The sequence below is a fragment of the Neoarius graeffei genome, chromosome 2 (genome assembly GCF_027579695.1).
Source record: "Neoarius graeffei isolate fNeoGra1 chromosome 2, fNeoGra1.pri, whole genome shotgun sequence".
Classification (NCBI taxonomy): domain Eukaryota; kingdom Metazoa; phylum Chordata; class Actinopteri; order Siluriformes; family Ariidae; genus Neoarius; species Neoarius graeffei.
Window position 1 is genome coordinate 70056837 of NC_083570.1, and position 21292 is coordinate 70078128.

General features: G+C 41.5%; 2 protein-coding genes across 2 annotated transcripts in view; one reads left to right on the forward strand and one right to left on the reverse strand.

The window, feature by feature from the left end:
- The window catches only part of etfa (electron transfer flavoprotein subunit alpha), a 33917-nt gene extending 33146 nt beyond the window's left edge, over positions 1-771 (forward strand). Inside the window, exon 12 of the mRNA XM_060914842.1 lies at positions 200-771. Coding sequence (XP_060770825.1) covers positions 200-235 — 36 coding nt within the window. The 3' untranslated portion in view covers positions 236-771. The remainder of the gene's footprint in view (positions 1-199) is intronic.
- Positions 772-1845: 1074 nt separating this feature from the next.
- The window catches only part of tmem266 (transmembrane protein 266), a 63103-nt gene continuing 43656 nt past the window's right edge, over positions 1846-21292 (reverse strand). The window contains exons 7-10 of the mRNA XM_060903319.1: positions 17533-17648; positions 11147-11339; positions 5575-5637; positions 1846-2465 (exon numbers count right to left, since the gene is read on the reverse strand). Coding sequence (XP_060759302.1) covers positions 1846-2465; positions 5575-5637; positions 11147-11339; positions 17533-17648 — 992 coding nt within the window. The remainder of the gene's footprint in view (positions 2466-5574; positions 5638-11146; positions 11340-17532; positions 17649-21292) is intronic.

The following is a 21292-nucleotide window of genomic DNA, read 5'->3' on the forward strand; positions in this document are numbered from 1 at the left end:
ACCTGCAATTGAAATGGACTTGATTGGGATTATAAGTCATGCATATACACACGATATCAATATAGTTTGCAGAATTATTTACAAATTAAAAATGTAAAAATTGTGACTGCATAAGGTTGTGTAGGTTAGTCAAAATTTGTTAGTGATGACAATCTGAGCTGATTTAAAAAATATATATATTTTTATTACCCACATATAGGCTGTCCCTGAGATGATTGAAACACTGAAGAAGTGAAATTCGTTACTCAGCTTCTGACTGGACCATAGTCAGGAGCCTTGTCTCTAACTGTGCTGGACACTTGCCTTATGAATGAGCTAGGAAATGTCACACCTCCTGCATTCTTCCGTCCTGAAGAACACACATCAGGCCTTTTCTTTATTTAGGTAAAGTTTTCAGGAGTCTACTTGTCATGTTATTGAATAGCATTATAATGTGGTCAGTATATTCATGATGTCTGATCTTGTTTGCCAATAGCACTGTTTTGGCCTTTGCCTCAGTGTATAACAGCTGTACACTAGCCATCGTTCTCAAGTAATAAATATCAACTCTCGTCAGTCCATTTTTAGTTTGATTTTTATTTAAAGGCCGCTTCATTAAAGAAAAAAAATGTGATACATAATTTTAAAGCAGGTTTGAATTGCTTTCATTAATGGACATGCTCCTGCATTTCAGTGCAATTAGACAAAGTAAGCTAATTTCACATTTAGTTGTCTGGTCTGGACTTAGTTTGGAATAAACCATTTAAATAAATAAAAATCTGTTTTGCAAAACAGTCACAGTCTGCTCTTTTCCAGAATAGCTGTAATATTTAGGCACTCCACATGACTCCACTTAAACAAATGCAGAAAACCACCAGATTCAATGAAGTTACCAACTTTTTTATTTGCCTTACAATTTCTCCCATTATCAGTTATATAAAATGCCTTGATCAACAATACAGGATTAGTCAGCCTCAATCAAAAAGCAGAAATTTTATTCTCAAAGGCTCATGCTATATGGATGGGGTTAACGTTAGGAGTTATGACAACAATCTCACCCATCATTCCTTATTTAAAAAAAAAAAACCCTTTCTAATATTATATTCCTGATGTTTTTTTTTTTTTCCCCAGCAAATCTAAGCAGGTTTTTAAAAATACTTGAGTTGCGTGCTTTGTTCTAGTCATAGAATTTTGAATACAAACGTTAGCATCAGTAAGAAAGGCAAAGGTAAGAAATTTGGCTGAGTAACACAGCTCGACACATTTGAACACAGATCAAATGTAACCCTGCAGCAGTCGGATCAGTAGGCCTGTACTGTACATTGTGTTATTATTCATATAAATAAAACGAATAAAAATGGTTACCTCGTTGACCCATCACCTCAACCAAACCCTGAAATAAGAACATGTAAAGGATCACAAGTATTCCCGCCTCATTTCTATACTACGTGGCTGTCTGAAAGCTCAAGTGCATTTGTGTTCCATTGCTGGTTTCAGACGGTCACCGAACACGGACAAACGTTGAAGTAGGAAATTCCTGATGAATGTTCCAGTGATGGCTCCCAAAGTGCCTCTCCCTGGGCTCTGGAAGGTTGTGCAATTTTGGCAGGAGGGACACACACTTTAAGTGTTTTGCTGAGTTAAAGAGAGAGGGAGGACATGTGCCAACAATTCCTCACCATGAAGTTGGGAAACCCCTCTGGAGAAGGCAACTGAGAGCAAAGTCCTTAGTGTGTGCGTACTTCTAGAGATCAAGAAGCCTGGGAGTCAGAGTGAACAGTGCTGGCTGAGAGAGACAAAGAGAGAGACGGAGAGAGGGAAGCTGCTTCAGCTGGTGATGGTAGCCATGCTGCTGCACTCCATACCCTACGTGTCTGGCATGTGAGTCATTGGAGCATCTGCAGGCTCCATGAGTCTGTACTTCTCATCCAGCAATGGCTCATTTCCCTGCAGGTGGATCAACGGCTTGGTTTGAAACACAGCCAGACTCTCTTGGTTCCTCTTATTATAAATATTGACCCTGTGCTCTAGCTCGGGACTGGTCTTAGCTGAGCCGGCTGGACTGGGGAGCTTCAGGTTAAGTGGGTTCACTCGGCCCTTCTGGGCCAGACACGAGTCCTCAGACAGGGATGAGAGAAGCTCCTGGACCACAGCGCTGGGGTTGTGTCCTCCTCCCTGCGTGCCCAGTGTCAGTGGGCTGCAGTAAGGTGGTGGGCAGCAGTGCTGGCCGCTGTAGTCGGTGGTGGAGGCCTCGCGTACGGTGGAGCTGCACTCGCTGCTGGAGGCCAGCGTGTGGCTGCTGACACTCTGCTGGCGTGCCGAGAAGCTGGAGCGTGACGCTGTGCTGCTGGGAGCTTCACTCACTGAGCTGCCTGGTCCATCAGTGCTCACCAGAGATGGAGGCAACTGGCATGGGTTGGTGGGCAGGTGCACGTCTATGGCTGCAGTAGTTATAACGCGTGCGCCTGGCTCTGGAACCCCAATATCTGCAACAAAAACAAGAGTTAATTTTTTTCTTTTTGGGCTTAATATATCCCAGGGGGAAAATTATTTTCCAAATATAACAGGGATTGAAGCCTGATGGCTTTCTACTGCTTCAGCCTGTACACTAAGGATCTTGCTCAAGGTCCCAAAAGTAGAGGTACACCAAAAGTGTAGCATTAAAACTTTCACTGGAACCAAGGGACCCAAACTTGTGCATGACGGTACCCTTTTGCACAAAGCAAGGCCCATAAAGATATGGTTTGACAAAGTTGGTATGGAAGAACTGGAGTAATCTGCACAGAGCACTGACTTCAATCCCACTGAACCCCAGGCCTTTTCACGTAATGTCAGTGCCTGACTCTCTCATGCTCTTATGGTTAAATGGACACACGTCCCCACAGCTATGTTCCAATATCTAGTGGAAAGTCTTCCCAGAAGAGTGGAGGCTATTACAGCAGCAAGGAAATCAACTACATATTGTTTATTTTAGATACTTATTAATCCCTGAGGGGTAATTAGGCTCTCATTTAACCCATCCAAAGCAGTGACTGACATATATCTCTCACACACACTCCCTCACTCACTCCGAGCAGTGGGCAACAGCGCTGTAGTTTTAATTAAAACCCTCTCTATGATAAACACTTTGTTGTACAGCACCCGGGGGGCAGTTAGGGCAAGATGCCTTGCTTAAGGGCACTTCAGCCATGGGTGTAGAGAGGGGGGAAAGTGCTGTTTATTACCTCCGTTGAGGTGATGTGAAAACACTGCGGGCTACTGACTGCTCAGAGAGAATCTGACCACTGCGTCATCAGTGTGCGAGACAGGACGTTCTGAACAACCCTCCATTTTTAAATGGTGTTTTTTCATATCTCGCATGATTATTTGTGTGTACATCCAAAACAGTGTTGCGTCAACCCAAAGTTGCCACGATTCATCATGTTTGATACGCTTTGTGAAGGGGGGGGGAGTAAAAAGCTGTGTTCAAACTATGAAGGCACAGCGCTTTCAATCAGAGAACATGAGCTTGCATTCCCACTTGGCATGTTTGAGTCAGGGAAAGTTTTTCTGCAGGTAGCTCATTTAAAATTAGCTAGCCTGTACAGATATCAAGCCTAACCCTCTAAACCGATGAGTGTACGTGCACTCTGCTTTTGATCTCCGTAGTCAGCAAACACATTAAAGCAAGCCTCAGATGGACGGAATCCTGCTTTAGTCCGAGCCATGCCATGCCATGATGTTTGATTTCTTACAAAACGTCAGTCAACCCATTACATTACCCACAACTTTTTTAATTATTATATTTTTTTAAAACCCCAACAGAGGGTTAGGCAAAATATCAGTACAGCATGGCTAATTTTAAACGAGTTACTGGCAGCAAAACGCATCCCAAATAAAATGTCAAGTAGAGGTACAAACCAGCATTCTCAAATTGAAAGCCCTGGGTCTTCACCACCACCTCTGGCTGTCACTCATGTTGAGTATGATTTGACCGGCAAACCCTTTCATGTGAAAAGAGGCCAATTCAATGGAGACAAGCCCTGCCACAGTATTGGCAGAGGAGCTCATTTGGAGGTGATGTTGGCTTGATGGCTCTGATAGCCCTCTGTCTTCAGCGCTATGCCTCCTCTTGCAGTCGGTTCTCTACAGACTTGCTCGAGTTCTTGACAAGCTGGCACCATGTTTGGTCATGTGCAGCATCCTCCCACATATCCAGCTGGATACCGCTGGCATTCAGGTGGTGTTTAAGGCAGTCTTTGTAGCGTAGCTTAGGGAGTCCTTTTGCGTGCTTCCCTTCGCAAAACTTGCCAAAGAGTACAGCCTTTGGGAGTTGGAGTCTTCCATTCTGATAACATGGCCAGCCCTTCTCAGTGGGGAGGGTCTCCATGCTGGGCATGTTTGCACGTCTTCATACCTCCACGTTGGAAACCCTGTCACTCCACTTGAGCCTCATGAGACATCTGAGGTGAGACATTTGCACCTGCTGAAGATGGCGAATGTGGTGCTGGTACAAGGTGTATGTCTCAGCTGAGTAAAGTAGAGTGGAGATGACTATGGCATGGTAGACCTTGCACTTTGTGTCGAGCCAGATTCCAGGCCTGTTCCATACTTGTGTCTGGAGTTTGCCGAAGGCAGCAGATGCTGCGCTGATTCTCATCTCTATCTCTTTGTCTAGACTGTCATCAGAGACTGTGCTACCAAGGTAGGTGAACTGTAAGGTAGTTACCATTCAGGAATATACTTGGTTGAGGGGCTTGTGTGTGTGTGAGGTGGCGAATGGAACATGACTTTGGTTTTCTTTATGTTGATGGTGAGCCCGAACTTGCTTGCAGCATCGTGAAGGGCATCAAGCATGCTTTGCAAGCCAGTCTGAGTGTGAGACTAGAGCTGAATCATCAGCTTACACCATATACAGGAAAGGTTTCTTGCCACTTGTAATCTGATGACCTTTTTATGCTATTATCATTGTGTGGTAAGGTTTTTTTTTTTTTTTTTTTTTTAAACATGCTGGTTTCTTTTTGGGGAAAGCTATGGACTAAGGGTGAGAGAAGCAGCTTTGGGCCTAAAGGGTTGCTGGTTTGATTCCCTGGACCAGCAGGAGTGGCTGAAGTGCCCTTGAGCAAGGCACCTAACCCCCTACTGCTCCCCAGGTTGCTCTGGATATGTTGTACGTCACTCGGTTAAGAGCGTCTGCTTAATGCCGTTAACGTAATGTTTAATAAAACGCATTAAAAAAGTGACACGTGGCATGTTTGGCTTGACATATCATTTGATGTGCGCATACACAAACGTGCATGGGTAGTAGTATTAATTCCTGTGTGTGTGTCATGTCGAAGATGAGGTCACGGCATCGCTATGACAACTAGCTGTCGTGCAAAATGAACTACTGATACCAAAAGTAAGTAGAATTGAGTCGAGCTGGTACTATGCAGTGGGAAAGGGCCATTAGACTCCTGTGTGTGGAATGGCTGAGTAGATGACTGCGGTATCGTATGCTTTCCATTACACAATCTTCAGATGATGGAGCAAGAACTTTTGTTTGTTTCTTTTTTTTTATTGCAGATTGAGCATAAAATACATGCAGTGTGTTCATATTATCAATATTTTTCTTACCACTACTTGGCTCGCTGTAATACTGGCTGATGTAATTGTTCATGTCATCTTGAGTGATGTTTTCTGAAATGAAACAAAAGCAATCATTCCCATGGCATAAAAACACAAGTCAGACTATTACTGCTACTAATTTCACATTGGACAAGCACACTGGGACATGAATTTGTATTTTCCTTTAACATAAATTACATGTGATATATGATTTGGGTTCCAAGTGCTGTAATGACTAGGATACACTACTGTAACCTGAAAGAGTGGGTCAGGTAGGATTGGTGTTTAGGCGGCGGACTCTGGATATGTGAGAGTTTACAATCCACTTGGCAGAACGGGAAGGCTGCCACTCTCTAAGTGCCACTCCTTCATCCCTGGAGACACAACCATACTTGCAGTGCCTTTGTCATTCATTTTTTACTGTTTAAAATATTTATATGACAGTGGCCCAGGAGGAGAGATGTAGTGGCCTAAAACACCAGCAAGACAATCACTCTGGGATAAATAACACATGAAGAGAAGGAGGAGCACACAGTGTGTAAAAGCTGTCTGCTTTTATTCTTCACTCAGACTGAAGGAGAAAGAGAGGGAGAGGAGGGGAGAGAAAGGCTGCAGGAGTGAGTGAGTGAAAACACCGAGGCAGATTCAGGTGATTTAATGCCCCTGTAGTGTTGTGGTGTGTGCTCTGAGATTTGACCTCGCTGCCTGACAGCTTGAGCTGTTCATCTGGCTGTGAATTTTATGTTCTGTCAAAACCTGATCATGTTATCGCCCCCTTTATTTACTTTTCCTATCTCCTTTTGAAATGTGAAGAATGCCTGTGGTGGAAATAAGGGAACATCCAAAGCAATAATTTAAACAAGTGAGTCTTAGTCTCTTGGATGCAGTAAATATTCACAGCATGACTATAGCATGCCCATGTCCTAATCAATTCTGAACACTCATTATGTCATTTGGGAAGCACTGGCATACATCAAGAAGACATTCTTTGTCTTGAGGGTCTCTCGTCCACTCCCGCTATGACGTGAATAAGACTTGGCCACTAAAACACACAGCCTCAGGCTACTTCAGCGCTCTCTCGTTTTTCTCTGAACGCTCCCTTGAGGTCAGGCGCCACTCCGACAGCCCTTTTTGTCCAGACGCTCTTCTGATGAGAAAAAGCCACACGCCAGGGTCCTGCTCCCACAATTCTCTGGGGGACCGAGTGTAGCTTGCTGGCAGCCCATTGTGGTTTTTTCAGGTGAAAGGAACAGATGTTTATGCCATATCTGAGTATGCTTTTAGGAGAAACATGGCCCAATGCACAGAGCACTGTGGGTGTGTGTAGCATGTCCGCTGTAGCTGGACAGATCTCAATGTGAGCTGACATCATGCGCACAAAACACAGCCAGGGTGCAACAATGTTTGTTACGCTCAGTCACATGGAAGTGATATGTGGCATGCTTTTCATTCAGATTTAAAGCGAATTACCAGAGTGTTGAAAAAGAATATTCAATTCATTGTTTTTCCAACAATTTACTATAGTTCATATTATGAAAAACTGCTTTTAGATAACCTTTTTAAATATAATTTCTCCAAAAAGCTAACTTTTCCACCAAAGCCAAGCACATTAACCTAGAATGTTTTTGTTGCTGAAAATTGAACTTGGTTAGCAAGATCAGTTATTTAATATTAAAAGTGCCACACCCTGATCTTGATAACTGAATATTTAAATTGGGTGCTAGCTGTACCAGTTAAAATAATAAAATGGATATTTTAAGATTTCTGCATGCAGGTACTTGCTTTACTTTATGAAAACTGACTTCTTGCTCCGTACACTTTTGACAATAACATTCTATCAATAATTTATATCACAGCAAAGGACTAGAGGCCTTTTGACTGCATGAAATACTGTAACTTGGACCTCATAAAACCTGAACATTGTCTATTGTCCAGCACTCAAGGTAATGGCTGTATAGTTTTGTACCTGCTCAGAAGAGGTTAACAGTACTCAGGGACAGGGCTAATAACACCATTAATTGCTAATTGGTTAGATGTAATTCATCACGTAATGTACAGAAACTCAAACCCACAATAACATGGAACAAATACAGAACACTGATTTTGTTGGTGTCATGGTTGTGCAAATAAAACCATTCGTTCATTTACCTTTAGTAACCTTTTTATTCTGGTCAGGGTCCTGGTGGATTTGGAACCTACCCTGGGGGACACCGAGCATGAGGCAGGAATACACCCCTGAAAGGGACACTAGTCCATCACAGGGCCCCCCACACACCGAAATGCAATTTCCTGTAACCAATGCATTTATCACCAGGTTTTTAGGAGGCAGGAGGAAACCAGTGACCGCACTACCCATGTACCTTCCAAAATCAACAGTGACGTTTTATTTCTCAACCTGCACAAACATTTTACATTTAAGTGTCTTGCAAAAAGAAACAGGAAGAGGTGGCACAGTGGTGTTTTAGGTAACATATTTTGTACTGCACATTCTCCCCATGTTCAAGTTTCCTCCAGGTTCTCCAGCTTCTGTCAGCTGTCCAAAAACCTGCAGGTAGGCATGTGAATGTATGTGCACTGTGATGGACTCCCCCCCCCCAAAAAAAAAAAAATCATCTGGGGTGAATTCTCATGCTCAGTGTTCAGCTCTGGATCTACTGTGATGCTGATTAGGATAAAGTGCTTACTGAAAATGAATGAATGGAACAGTAAGTCATGGATGACTGCTTAATTTTTTTGCTGAAGGCAAGGTGAATATTGGTGAATGATAACTGAGACTAAGTCGAAGTTATTCTTCACCGATGTTCACTGGGCCTGAGGTGGATAAGCGTTTTAGTATGAATACACTTATCCTTTTTGTCTGTTTGAAACACTACTAGTGCGTCAGACGGCGCATGTGAGTTTGTAGCCTCCTCCTCCAATAGTCTCTATCTAGAGCGTTAGTGGCCAAAAGGCCCCAGTCCTTCAAATCGGCAACCACTAACTCCTTCCATGACTTTCTCCGTCGACCCTTCTTCCGTTTCCCAGCCGGTTGCAGGTTTGTGATGTCTTTGATGGTTTGGAAGCTGCAATGGACGTGGCCAAACCATCGAAGGCACCTGTATCTTATCTCCGAGAAGAGATCAGCCAGGCTCAACTTCTGGCGAAGGTCTTCAGTACTGGTGTTGACACCTGGCTTAATGTGGCACATCCAACGCAGCATAGCTCTTTCATTATGCTCCAGGTGCCTGAGATCCTCCTTTTTAATTGGCCAGCACTCACAGGCATATAGCATTGCGCTACGAACTTAGGAGTTGTAGACTCTGCCACGAATACTCCAAGATACACTCCTAGATGACCGGAGGGGCAGGAGCTCTCTGAATTTCTTCCAGGCTGACCTAGTTCGCGTTATAGTGGCAAGCTCACCGCCAGCACATAGGTTGTCACCAAGGTAATGGAGTCAACAGTGTCAAGCTCATGAGTGCCAAAAGCCACCTGATTGCATTGCTTGCCAATAAAGGGACGTGCGAGACCAAGGCAACGGTCACATCTGAAATTGGGAACAGCAGATAGCCTACCATGTATGTTTGTGCATTTCTTGTGTACCCAGTGCTTGCAATCATTACAGAAGATGGAGTTACGACCAACACCTTTCCTGCAGACACCACAGGGATATTTACCGGAGTCCCTCAAGGTGTTAAGGTTAGGGCCAGATATCATCACCTTTTTCTTCATATTGACTCTCAGTCCTCTGGACTCCAAGCCACTTTTCCACAGAAGAAACTTATCAGTGAGCTCAGCAAGGGACTCAGCAGCGATCACCAGGTCGTCAGCATGGATTAGCTCCCAAGGTGCACCGGTTGAAAAATCACGGGATAAGGCTTCCAGTACGATGACAAAAAGAAATGGGCTGAGGACGGATCCTTGATGCACGCCAACATTGACATCGAAGTCTTCACTGAAGGAATTGTTTATCCGAACCTTGCTCGTAGCATGCCCGTACATAGCCTGGACTGTTCTCACGATCCATTCTGGGATGCCAATGCGTCTCATGACCCACCATAGCATGTCACGAGGCATGCGATCAAACGCCTTTTCCAGATCCACAAACGCAAAATATGTTATGCTCCTTAGCCAAATACTTTTCCTGCAACTGCCTTACAATGAAGATGGCATCGCTTGTTCCTTTGCCTGGCACAAAACCAAACTGAAACTCAGAGATAACTGCAGTTTCTCTTCACACTTAGCACTCTTTCAATAACCTTCAGACAACCTTAGCACTCTTTCAATAACCTTCAGACAATGTTCAGTCATATTTCAGGCCCCTGTAGTTGCCTCTATCTGTTGCATCTCCCTTGCCTTTGTACAGATTGATAATGAAACTGTTGTCCCAGTCTGTGGGAATACGACCTTCAGCGATGGTTAGCATGCAAGCTTGGTTAGCATGGGGCAGCTAACAGCAATGGACGCTTTGAGCATGTCAGCCACAATACCAGCACAATACAAGCCTCCTTCTTTTGTTCGTCACTGAGACACAGATTTCCTTAATCATCTCTGATGCAGTTCTCGCCCACTATATCAAGTTGTTCAAGTTCACTGGTGATTTATTTTACAAAAATTGAAAAAAATCGTATTAAATTTATTTCAAACTTCAAAAGCAGCATGCAAATGTAATACTGGTGCAGTGGAGAGTTGTCACTTATCTTTGCTGACTCAGATAAAATACTTTTTGTTTTGAAACAGATGATAAATTAAATCACAATTCCACCTTACTTTTTGATTAGTTTTAGATAAACTTCATAGCATCTTTCATGCTTTTAGGAACAGCATTTTGTTTCATAATTTGTAATTAGCTGTCCTTTTGCTGAGTCGCTCGAGGTGATTATCGAGAAATAGTCTGAATCTCTTGAGCAGTCTGTGCACGATTTTCTATAATCACCTGTGTATTTATACTGAGTTGTTAAACACTCGGTTAAACTTAAAGTAAACTATAAAAGGGAACATGCTTGTTACTTTTTGTTCATAGGAATTTCAAGGAATGCCCATAATTGTGATGAATAGTTTTGTTAAAAATAAAGTTTTTTTTGTAAAATTTAAATTAAATTTCATTTCAGTTCAATTTCATTTGTATAATACTTTTAACCACTGCATTATTAAAAGGTTAAATTTCTCCCATTTTTTTGAGATTTGTTAAGCATTTTACTGAAGATGCCAAAACTTCTGTCACTGTAAATAGCCATTAAATTTCTTGAGTGGTTAATAATGTAATGTTTTAGTGAGTATATAATGGTCTTCTAATGTTATTTTAATTTTTTTTCCCTTTCAAATGTAATAATCTCCTTTAACTAGCCTTCTTGGCAGTAATTTAATTGCACCTCGTATAAGCAAAGAAAAATCCAAACCATTTCTTAATGTTAGACAGCACAGTGGCGTTGGTGACCTGTTTGTCTGAATAACGAATGAGAAACAGATCATGTTCTGTTGGTTCCTGTTTGGGCTAGTTCTTGTCTTTTTAAATTATATGCTTGAAATTACTCTAAAAGACGACTCTAACCTACAACCCTGCCTGTGTCGCTGGACACAAAGAGGACGCTGGGGTCATTACCTGTAGGAGCTCCTGCCTCTCTCCTTTTGCCTCTGCCCTCAGTGTTGGAGGCTGTGGGTCCGAGTCCATCCACCTCCTGAAAGCTGCTGCTCTGCTTTCCCCATACGTGGTGGATCTGCATAGCAGCCTCCCGCTCTGCAACCAGGTCCAGATCCTGCTGAGCTAAGTGAGCCCGCAATTGCCTGATCTCAAACTGACAAGGAGATACAGAAAAAGACATTTCACATAACACAAACTATGGATCAATACAACGATGATTGGTGACTATATTGAATGGGAGGGCTAAAACCAAAAACGGTATCAGCAACTCTGCATTACTTTAATCAAACTATTGTAGTATCAGTGAAGTGGGATAAAGAAATTGGCCCAAATCTACACAAGGGTTCATGTTGCTAGCCATATAATTACTTCATATGACTAATGATAGTCATTAGTCTACAGTCTGAAATAGAAAGAAATCAGATCATTTTGATTCTGACAATGCCACTTATTCTTTTGATACTGAAACCTTGAGAGACAATATAAAACAAAACAGCTCAATAAAAATGAAGCACTAAAACATGGTTGCCACGAACCGCAACTAAAATATTATGAAAATGAATCATGTTTATATGCAAGTTCCATTTACACACATTTCCAAAAAAATCTTTTCCAATTCCAATCTTTACCATTTTACACACAATCAGATCAAATTCATTGTTTTTCTGCGATATCTGATCCACTCTTTTTGCTGATATCGACCAGATACCGATCATGGGTATTATATCGGTGCCATCTCTACTTACGTCTGTTGGTGATGCTATTGTTCAACAAAAACATAAAATAATCAAATTTAAGCTGTTTGCTAACAGCACAAGATGATGTGCATGCCAAAAAATACATTCCTTATTTTTTTAAATGTATTTTTCCCTTAAAAGAAGGGGGTGGGGTGGGGGGGGAGTGCTAGCTCTGCTAGCTAGCCTTGGAACTAACTATCAGTTCACTATTTCCTGTTAGGGTCTAATTATGTTGTCACAAATGCACACTGCATTTTTACATTATTTTTTTTTATTGTAACACTGCTGGAGATCACCCAAACTGACCCTTCACATACATTTAGCCCATCAAGCACCACTCACTGTACTTAATCAATGCTCTAATGACGTTTACTCCAGACCTGCATGTTGATATTGACAAGCATGAAGTCGGTTCCCTACAGGGCTTGCATTTGGTCTTTGCTCTCATTATCTAATTTGTCTTTCTCTCCCAGCAAAAAGCAACACATTCCTATGATGTATGAGCTCTTTCATTATTGATTGGTTCGACGAGACTTGCTGAAATAGATGGGACTTTCGCTCTTATCTGACTGGAAATCTCAGCACAATTGCCTTAGTCATGTAACATATGGCTGAGTGCAAAAGACTGCCCTTAGGACAAAATAAAGAAGGCAAATAAATGTAATTTATAGCAATAAGACATTAATATGTTATGTCCGTTTTATGTTTCACAGATGCTCTTTCATCACATAAAGGTTTGCATTTCCCTTTCTGAATACGACATTATTGTTCTTTAGTATCTTGCATATGCATCATTTTCTTTTAGAATCAGAATCAGAAGCACTTTATTGCCAGGTATGTTACACACACAAGGAATTTGACTCCGGTTCAGCTTAGCTTTCATAGTACAGACAGAAAGAAAGTATAGGGAAAAAAAAAACCTCTCTTCAACCTCTTTGTGTATGAAATTTTTAAAAAATATATCTACAACCCCAAGTCAGAAAAAGTTGGGACAGTATGTTGAAATTAAAACTGAAAACAATGATTTGTAAATGATGTTGGACCTGCATTGCACTCAGAACAATACAACAGCACATTATTTGATGTTTTACCTCATGAATTTTCTCATCATTATCTCATTATCTCTAGCCGCTTTATCCTTCTACAGGGTCGCAGGCAAGCTGGAGCCTATCCCAGCTGACTACGGGCGAAAGGCGGGGTACACCCTGGACAAGTCGCCAGGTCATCACAGGGCTGACACATAGACACAGACAACCATTCACACCTACAGTCAATTTAGAGTCACCAGTTAGCCTAACCTGCATGTCTTTGGACTGTGGGGGAAACCGGAGCACCCGGAGGAAACCCACGCGGACAACATGCAAACTCCACACAGAAAGGCCCTCGCCGGCCACGGGGCTCGAACCCAGGACCTTCTTGCTGTGAGGCGACAGCGCTAACCACTACACCACCGTGCCGCCCTCATGAATTTTATTTTTTCAAAATAAACATGTCACTTTTGATTCTTGCGACATATTTAAAAAAGAAAGTTGGGACGGTAAAGCATTTACCACTTTGTAATGCTGCCATTCCTTCTCACAACACTTAAAAGGTGTTTAGGGACTGAAGACGCCAAGTGATGAAGTGTTTCAGGTGTTATTTTGTCCCATTCTTAATGAAAACGGGTCTTGTGGTGTGCAACAGTACAGGGTCGTGGTTGTCATGTTTTGTTTCAAAATTCTCCACAAATTCTCTGTTGGGGACAGACACCCTCTTCTTCCACAGCCATGCCTTTGTAATGTGAGCAGAATGTGGTTTAACATTGTCCTGTTGAAACATCCCTGGAAAAGATGTCGTCTTGAAGGCAGCATATGTTGCTCCAAAATCTCAGAGTACTTTTTTTGCATTAACGCTGCCATCATAGAAGTGCAAGTTATCTTTGCCAAGGGCACCGACACAAACCCATACCATGACAGACCCTGGCTTTTGGACTTGTTTCTGATAACAGTCTGGATGGTCCTTTTCATCTTTGTTCCAGACTACATGGAGTCCAGTATCTTAAAAAACGTCCTGGAATATTGATTTGTCCGACCACAATACACGTTTCCACTGTGAACACAGTTAACATAAGGTTTCCTTTTTGCACAGTAAAGTTTTAATTGGCATTTGTGAATGTAACTCTGTATTGTAGTGCTCGACAAAGGTTTGCCAAAGTAATCCTGACCCCATGTGGTTATATCAGCTATAGATGAACGATGGTTCTTGATGCAATGCCGTCTGAGGGATTGGAGATCACGGGTGTTTAGCTTAGGCTTGTGCCCTTACCCTTCATGCACTGAAATTCCTCCAGATTTCTTGAACTGTTTCATGATATCCATGCACCATAGAGGGTGAAATACCCAAATTCCTTCCTATCTTTCTTTGAGGAACATTGTTTTTAAACATTTCAATTATTTTCTCACACTTTGTTGACAAACTGGAGATCCTCAAAGACTAGGCCTTTTCTGGATACTGATTTTGTACCAAATCATGATTATAATCCCGTTTCAAATCACATAATTATTTAATTGTTTTACCTCATTACTAGCCTTAAATTGTCCCCATCCCAACTTTTTTTTTGGAATGTATTGCAGGCCTAAAACACAGAAATGGCTGTATATTAACAAATGAAATGAAGCTGACCAGAAAAAACATGAAATAGCCTGGACTGCCTGCAACGAAACACAAGTCAAAGTAAAATTAGAAATTCCTGCTTTCTTTTTTATTTGCATTTTTCATACTGTCCTAACTTTTTCTGAATTGGGGTTGTACAACTTGTACTTAGAAAGCATTGAGGGTGCAAACTTTTATCAATTATTGCCAGCATGTTAGGTTTTTATGTGAAATATAAGTGTGGAAACCCACCCACCCCCCAAAAAAAATCACTGACAGGTTATAGAATTTTTAAGAAGGAATAAAAGTGACATAAGAAACCCAAGTCATTATAAATTTAACGTATGTTTGTAAATTTCTATTTTAAGAAACTACAGAAGCTATATAACAATAAACCATAACCTTATTCTATCCATCCATCCATTATCTGTAGCCACTTCTCCTGTACAGGGTCGTGGGCAAGCTGGAGCCTATCCCAGCTGACTACGGGTGAAAGGCGGGGTACACCCTGGACAAGTCGCCAGGTCATCACAGGGCTGACACATAGACACAGACAACCATTCACACTCTCATTCACACCTACGGTCAATTTAGAGTCACCAGTTAACCTAACCTGCATGTCTTTGGACTGTGAGGGAAACCGGAGCACCCGGAGGAAACCCACGCGGACACAGGGAAAACATGCAAACTCCACACAGAAAGGCCCTCGTCAGCTGCTGGGCTCAAACCCAGAACCTTTTTCCTGTGAGGCGATAGTGCTAACCACTACACCACCGTGCCGCCACCCTTATTCTATCCATCCATCCATCCATCATTTATATTGTTTATCTGTCAGGGTCGTGGGGGAAGCTGAAGCCATGAGCTGACTTTGGGTGAGAGGTGGGATACACCCTGGGAAGGATGGCAATCTATCGCAGGGCTAATACTGAGATGAACAACCATTTACACTCGCATTCACACCTGTGGACAATTTAGAGTAGCCAGTTGATCTATTCTGCATGTCTTTGGACTGTTGGAGGAAACCGGAGCACCCGGAAGAAACCCATGAAGGCATGAGGAGAACATGCAAACTCCACACAGAAAGGTATGCATGAATAGATAAGTAAGTAAATCATTACGTACTCTTCCTATTTAACAGTGGTGTGCTTTTAGGCTCTATGTGACACTGCTGCCCTCTGCTGGTGTACAGACACATGTGACATTTAATGGCATGTCGTGCAGTGGGTCTTAACCTCAGTCCTGGAGCTACAGTGGATATAAAAAGTGTACACACCCCATTAAAATGATAGGTTTTTCTGATGTAAAAAAAAATGAGATCACGATAAATAATTTCAAAACTTTTCCCACCTTTAATGTGACCTATAACCTGTACAATTCAATTGAAAAACAAACAAATCTGTTTGGGGGAAAAACATAAAAAATAAAAAATGTCCAATAAGCTGGTTGAATAAGTGTGCACACCCTTAAACTAATACTTTGTTGAAGCACCTTTTGATTTAATTACAGCATTCAGGCTTTTTGGGTTCACACCTGCCATCAATTAAAATGACTCTGATTAACCCCAAATAAAGTTCAGACATTTACTCAGCCGCATCCTCCAGCAAAAGCCAGGGTTCACGGAGAGCTTACAAAGCATTCAACCATTGTTGAAAGGTATCAGTCAAGAGAAGGGTACAAAAAGATTTCCACAGCATTAGACATACCACGGTGAAGACAGTCATCAAGAAGTGGAGAAAATATGGGACAACAGTGACATTACCAAGAACTGGACGTCCCTTCAAAATTGATGAAAAGACGAATACTGGTCAGGGAGGCTGCCAAGAGGCCGACAGCAACACTGAAGGAGCTGCAGGAATTTCTGGCAAGTAGTGGTTGTGTACTACATGTGACAATCTCCCATACGCTCCATATGTCTGGACTGTGGGGTAGGGTCAAAGAAAAACATCCAGGCCCGGCTAAATTTTGCAAAAAAAAAAAATACATCGACTCTCCCAAAAGCATGTGGGAAAATGTGTTATGGTCTGATGAAACCAAGGTTGAACTTTTTAGCCACAATTCCAAAAGGTATGTTTGGTGCAAAAACAACACTGCACATCACCAAAAGAACACCATACCCACGGTGAAGCATGGTGGTGGCAGCATCATGTTTTGGGGTTGTTTTTCTTCAGCTGGAACAAGGGCTTTAGTCAAGGTGGAGGGAATTATGAACAGTTCCAAATACCAGTCAATTTTCGCCCAAAACCTTCAGGTGTCTGCTAGAAAGCTGAAGATGAAGAGGAATTTCATCTTTCAGCATGACAATGACCTCCAAAAAGTTTTGGAACGGCCCAGCCAGAGCCCAGATCTAAAGCCAATTGAAAATATTTGGGGTGACCTGAAAAGGGCTGTGCACAAGAGATGCCCTAGCAATCTGACAGATTGGGAGCGCTTTTGCAAGGAAGAGTAGGCAAATATTGCCAAGTCTAGATGTGGCAGGCTGATAGACTCAGACCCAAAAAGACTGAATGCTTTAATTAAATTAAAAGGTGCTTCAACAAAGTATTAGTTCAAGGGTGTGCACACTTACGCAACTAGCTTATTGTACATTTTTTATTTTTTATGTTTTTCCGCCAAACAGATTTGTTTGTTTTTCAATTGAATTGTACAGGTTATAGGTCACATTAAAGGTGGGAAAAGTTTTGAAATTATTTATTGTGATCTCATTTTTTTTTCCTCAGAAAAACCTATAATTTTAACGGGGCATGTACACTTTTTATATCCACTATACATCTCTGCAAATGCTTTTTTTTTCTTTTTTGTGTGTCTTTTGCCTGTCCTAACACATCTAACTCAGTTCTTGAAGAGAACTACTTGAGATGTTGAATCAGGTTTGCTGGATAAAATAAAACACAAACATGTACAATACAATGCCAGGACCGTGCTTCATATCTTAAATGGTAAAATGAGAGAGAAGAGGTAAAAGAGATGTGTGTGTCTCACCGCCTGCTCTTGACAGATCTGTGTGAGCCTCTCCAGCTGCTCCTCCCGCACGGCTTTAGCCTTTTCATACTGCTGAAGCTCCATCTCCATCTCCACCTTCACCTGCAGCACATACGCTACAGGCACAGGGAGACAAGAAAAGAGCAGAACAGGAAAGGCTATTTGCTATCTGTCACGTCTGATATACATCTCTGATAACAAGTCAATTACAGGCCCCGGTGCTGTGACTTACACTGTCCATTGAGAATCAACTTTTATCTGGATGCCATGACATTCTAGATTGCTTCTTTTATCCAGTGAGAAGCATTTACACCCAGCAAGCAGATCACAACACAATAAGACTGTGGCTGTGACTTGCACTGGGTCTGCTCTCTGCTGCATGGACCAAACAGCTCTATTAGAGTTCAGGCTAGACTCATTCCTGCTGCTCCTAAATGTGACTGTACCAGCTGAGCGCCATCATGCAACTCTGCATCTCAATTAGACGGTAATCATTAGCGCTACAATGCTGAGCCTACAGTGACTGTACATGTCCTGCATGTAACAAGCGTCTCCTACAGAACCAACCTGGCTGTATTTTGTCAGCTGCACTGCAGCATTATTGAAAAGGGTATAAACTGTACAACAAGAAAGTATAACACACTCAGATATGCACTCCTGTAGATCTTGTGTCATGACCAACCATCCATCCATTATCTGTAGCCGCTTTATCCTGTTCTACAGGGTCGCAGGCAAGCTGGAGCCTATCCCAGCTGACTACGGGCGAAAGGCGGGGTACACCCTGGACAAGTCGCCAGGTCATCACAGGGCTGACACAGAGACACAGACAACCATTCACACTCACATTCACACCTACGGTCAATTTAGAGTCACCAGTTAACCTAACCTGCATGTCTTTGGACTGTGGGGGAAACCGGAGCACCCGGAGGAAACCCACGTGGACACGGGGAGAACATGCAAACTCCACACAGAAAGGCCCTCGCCGGCCACGGGGCTCGAACCCGGACCTTCTTGCTGTGAGGCGACAGCGCTAACCACTACACCGCCCTATATTATAATTATATTAACACATCCATAAAAATGCGCAAGTTATTCAAAAGAATTTTAATTTTGAACCGGTTCACCATTTTGACAATGCGCATCTAGTCAGCGTGAAAACACTGAGAGTGACGTCATCAGAGTGAAATATTGGGAAATACAGTATGTCACTCAGATCCGCAATGTATTTCATATAAAAAAAATGCGGGTTTTTCAACATGAGAAGAAAAACGTCATATCTTCAAGCCAACGTGTGATTTTCTTTTTATTATATGGACACATTTACAAACAAAAAGTACCCAAATGTATCAAAACAATTCACTGATTTCCTCACAGGTGCCATGCCACGGTTTTGGTTCTCCATGTCCCGGATGTAGCTTGTATGAAAAATATGACTGGTGTATTTCCCAGTATAACATGGGTGTCCATATAATATATGGAATTATGTGGTAAACAAAAATTGTTAAAAAAAAAACATTTCATGTTTTAGATTCTTCAAAGTATCCATCGTTTACCTTGATGACACTTTGCACACTATTGGCATTATCTTACCCAGCTTCATGAGGGAGTCACCTGGAATGCTTTTCAATTAACAGGTGCCTCGTCAAAAGCTAATTAGTGCAATTTCTTGCCTTCTTTATGCGTTTGAGATCAAACAGTAAACAGTAAATAATCCAAATGCAGTAAACAGCCCTATCCCACAACTGTAGTAATCCATATTATGTCAAGAACTGATCAGCTAAGTAAAGAGAAACGACAGTTTCCCCTCCACCTAACAGTAAATTCCATTCCACTTAAATTTCAGATGACAGTCCTGATAATCACTGGACATGGCGCTGAACATTCTCAGCTGAAATGTCTCCATGTGTATTTTTAGCTCTCCACCTGTGGCTCATTCAGTATTGGCATGTGAAATCAGGGAGAGCCACAGGGGGGCGTTACACTGAAGACCTCACACAAAGCTCAGACTAAAACATTTTAAAGGCAAGCAGCATGTTTGCAATACCTCTTGCTGCAAGATATATATTTTTTAAAGATATTTTTTGGGCTTTTTTCACCTTTATTGGATAGGACAGTGTAGAGACAGGAAATGAGTGGGAGAGAGAGAGACGGGGAGGGATCGGGAAATGATCTCGGGTCGGAATCAAACCCGGGTCCCCGGATTTATGGTATGGCGCCTTATCCACCTGAGCCACAACGCCCCCAACTGCAAGATATTTTTGAGAAAATATGCAAATAAAAAATGCAAATAAAAAAAATCAAATGTAAAATTATAGCTTGTTATTTGAAGATCCAATAGGGATCAATGGCCATTGTGTGGGTATGAATTTAGACCTTTGTGGGGACTAAATGTCCCAATGATGTTACTGTACACACACACACACACACACACATTATATACTTTACTTGATCCCGCATTACAAGTTAAATTTCATTTAGGAATCAAATTTTCTGAATGATCCGACAGATTAAAACAATACAGCACATTGTTATGGATTTTACAACTTCAAGGATATAGAAAACATCTTCTTTTCCAAATAAACATACTCCCTATAATTGCTGAGATTGAACAGTACTTTGCCAACTGTTTGGCCCTTATTTTAGATAGCCCCCCCCAATACAGAGTCCACGGACCACCAGTCTATGCACTGCAAAAAAATATATCTTAGCAAGTGAAAATATTTTGAAAATAGTTGAAACGATCTAGCATTTCCTATTAGAAGAATACAAGACACCAGTTCTGAGATTATTAAACCTAGTTCTAGATTGCAACCAACTTATCCTAAGATGTCTTATCAAGTAAAAATATCTGTCCATGCAGCAAGATAATTTCACTAGTATTAAGAAATTTTCTCCTCAAATTCAGTTTTCAATTTTTTGCAGTGTGTACATGACCTAGACTACCAAACAAACACCAGCACAATGAACTGGCATTTGTACCCAAGATTCTCAATTGCAGATATCAATGACTGGTATTTTAGAATCTTAGAGCAGTAAGAATCCTCCATAAACAAGTCAAATGAACATGATACCTCAAATATTTGAACTAATTTCCTATTCTTAGAGATAATAACCATATCTGGTGTGTTAGCAATTCCTAAAAAAGTGTTTACAGGTGAGTTAAACCATTCAGACTGTACAGTAGTATGTTTAAAAATCTGCTCATCAGCCAGACAGGGGATCTGAGCAGCAATCCTGTACACACACAAACAACTGTCATAAAACTGACTGATCCTTTTCAACAAATGTGTTTTTATTTTTGGAAATTGCTAACTGAAGTGTAAGAAAATAGAATAAATACAACATTTAAAAAAAATGACCAAAAAGAATGTGTTTAATAATACCCCACAAATACCTGTGTGTGTGTGTGTGTGTGTGTGTGTGTGTGTTGGCAACTACCTGAAAATAAACATTGCAAGCATTGCATGCTCTTATAAAAAGGGGGTGACAGTATTAATCTGTTTTATACACTTTCTGCTGACTACACACACTGTAACAGATCCAATAACTCAAATGTGAAACTAAGCAGGCAAAGACGCATTTAAAGAACTCAGTATTTACACACTGCTGACTGAAACACACACTGATTTCAGGGTGCAGGATTTATATGAATGCACAAAAAGCAGGTTTAAACATGTCCTAAATGAAAAACCACAATCCTGTACAAAGTTAAATAAATAAGCAATGAAAATTCTTAGCACCATACAGAAGACTAATGTAC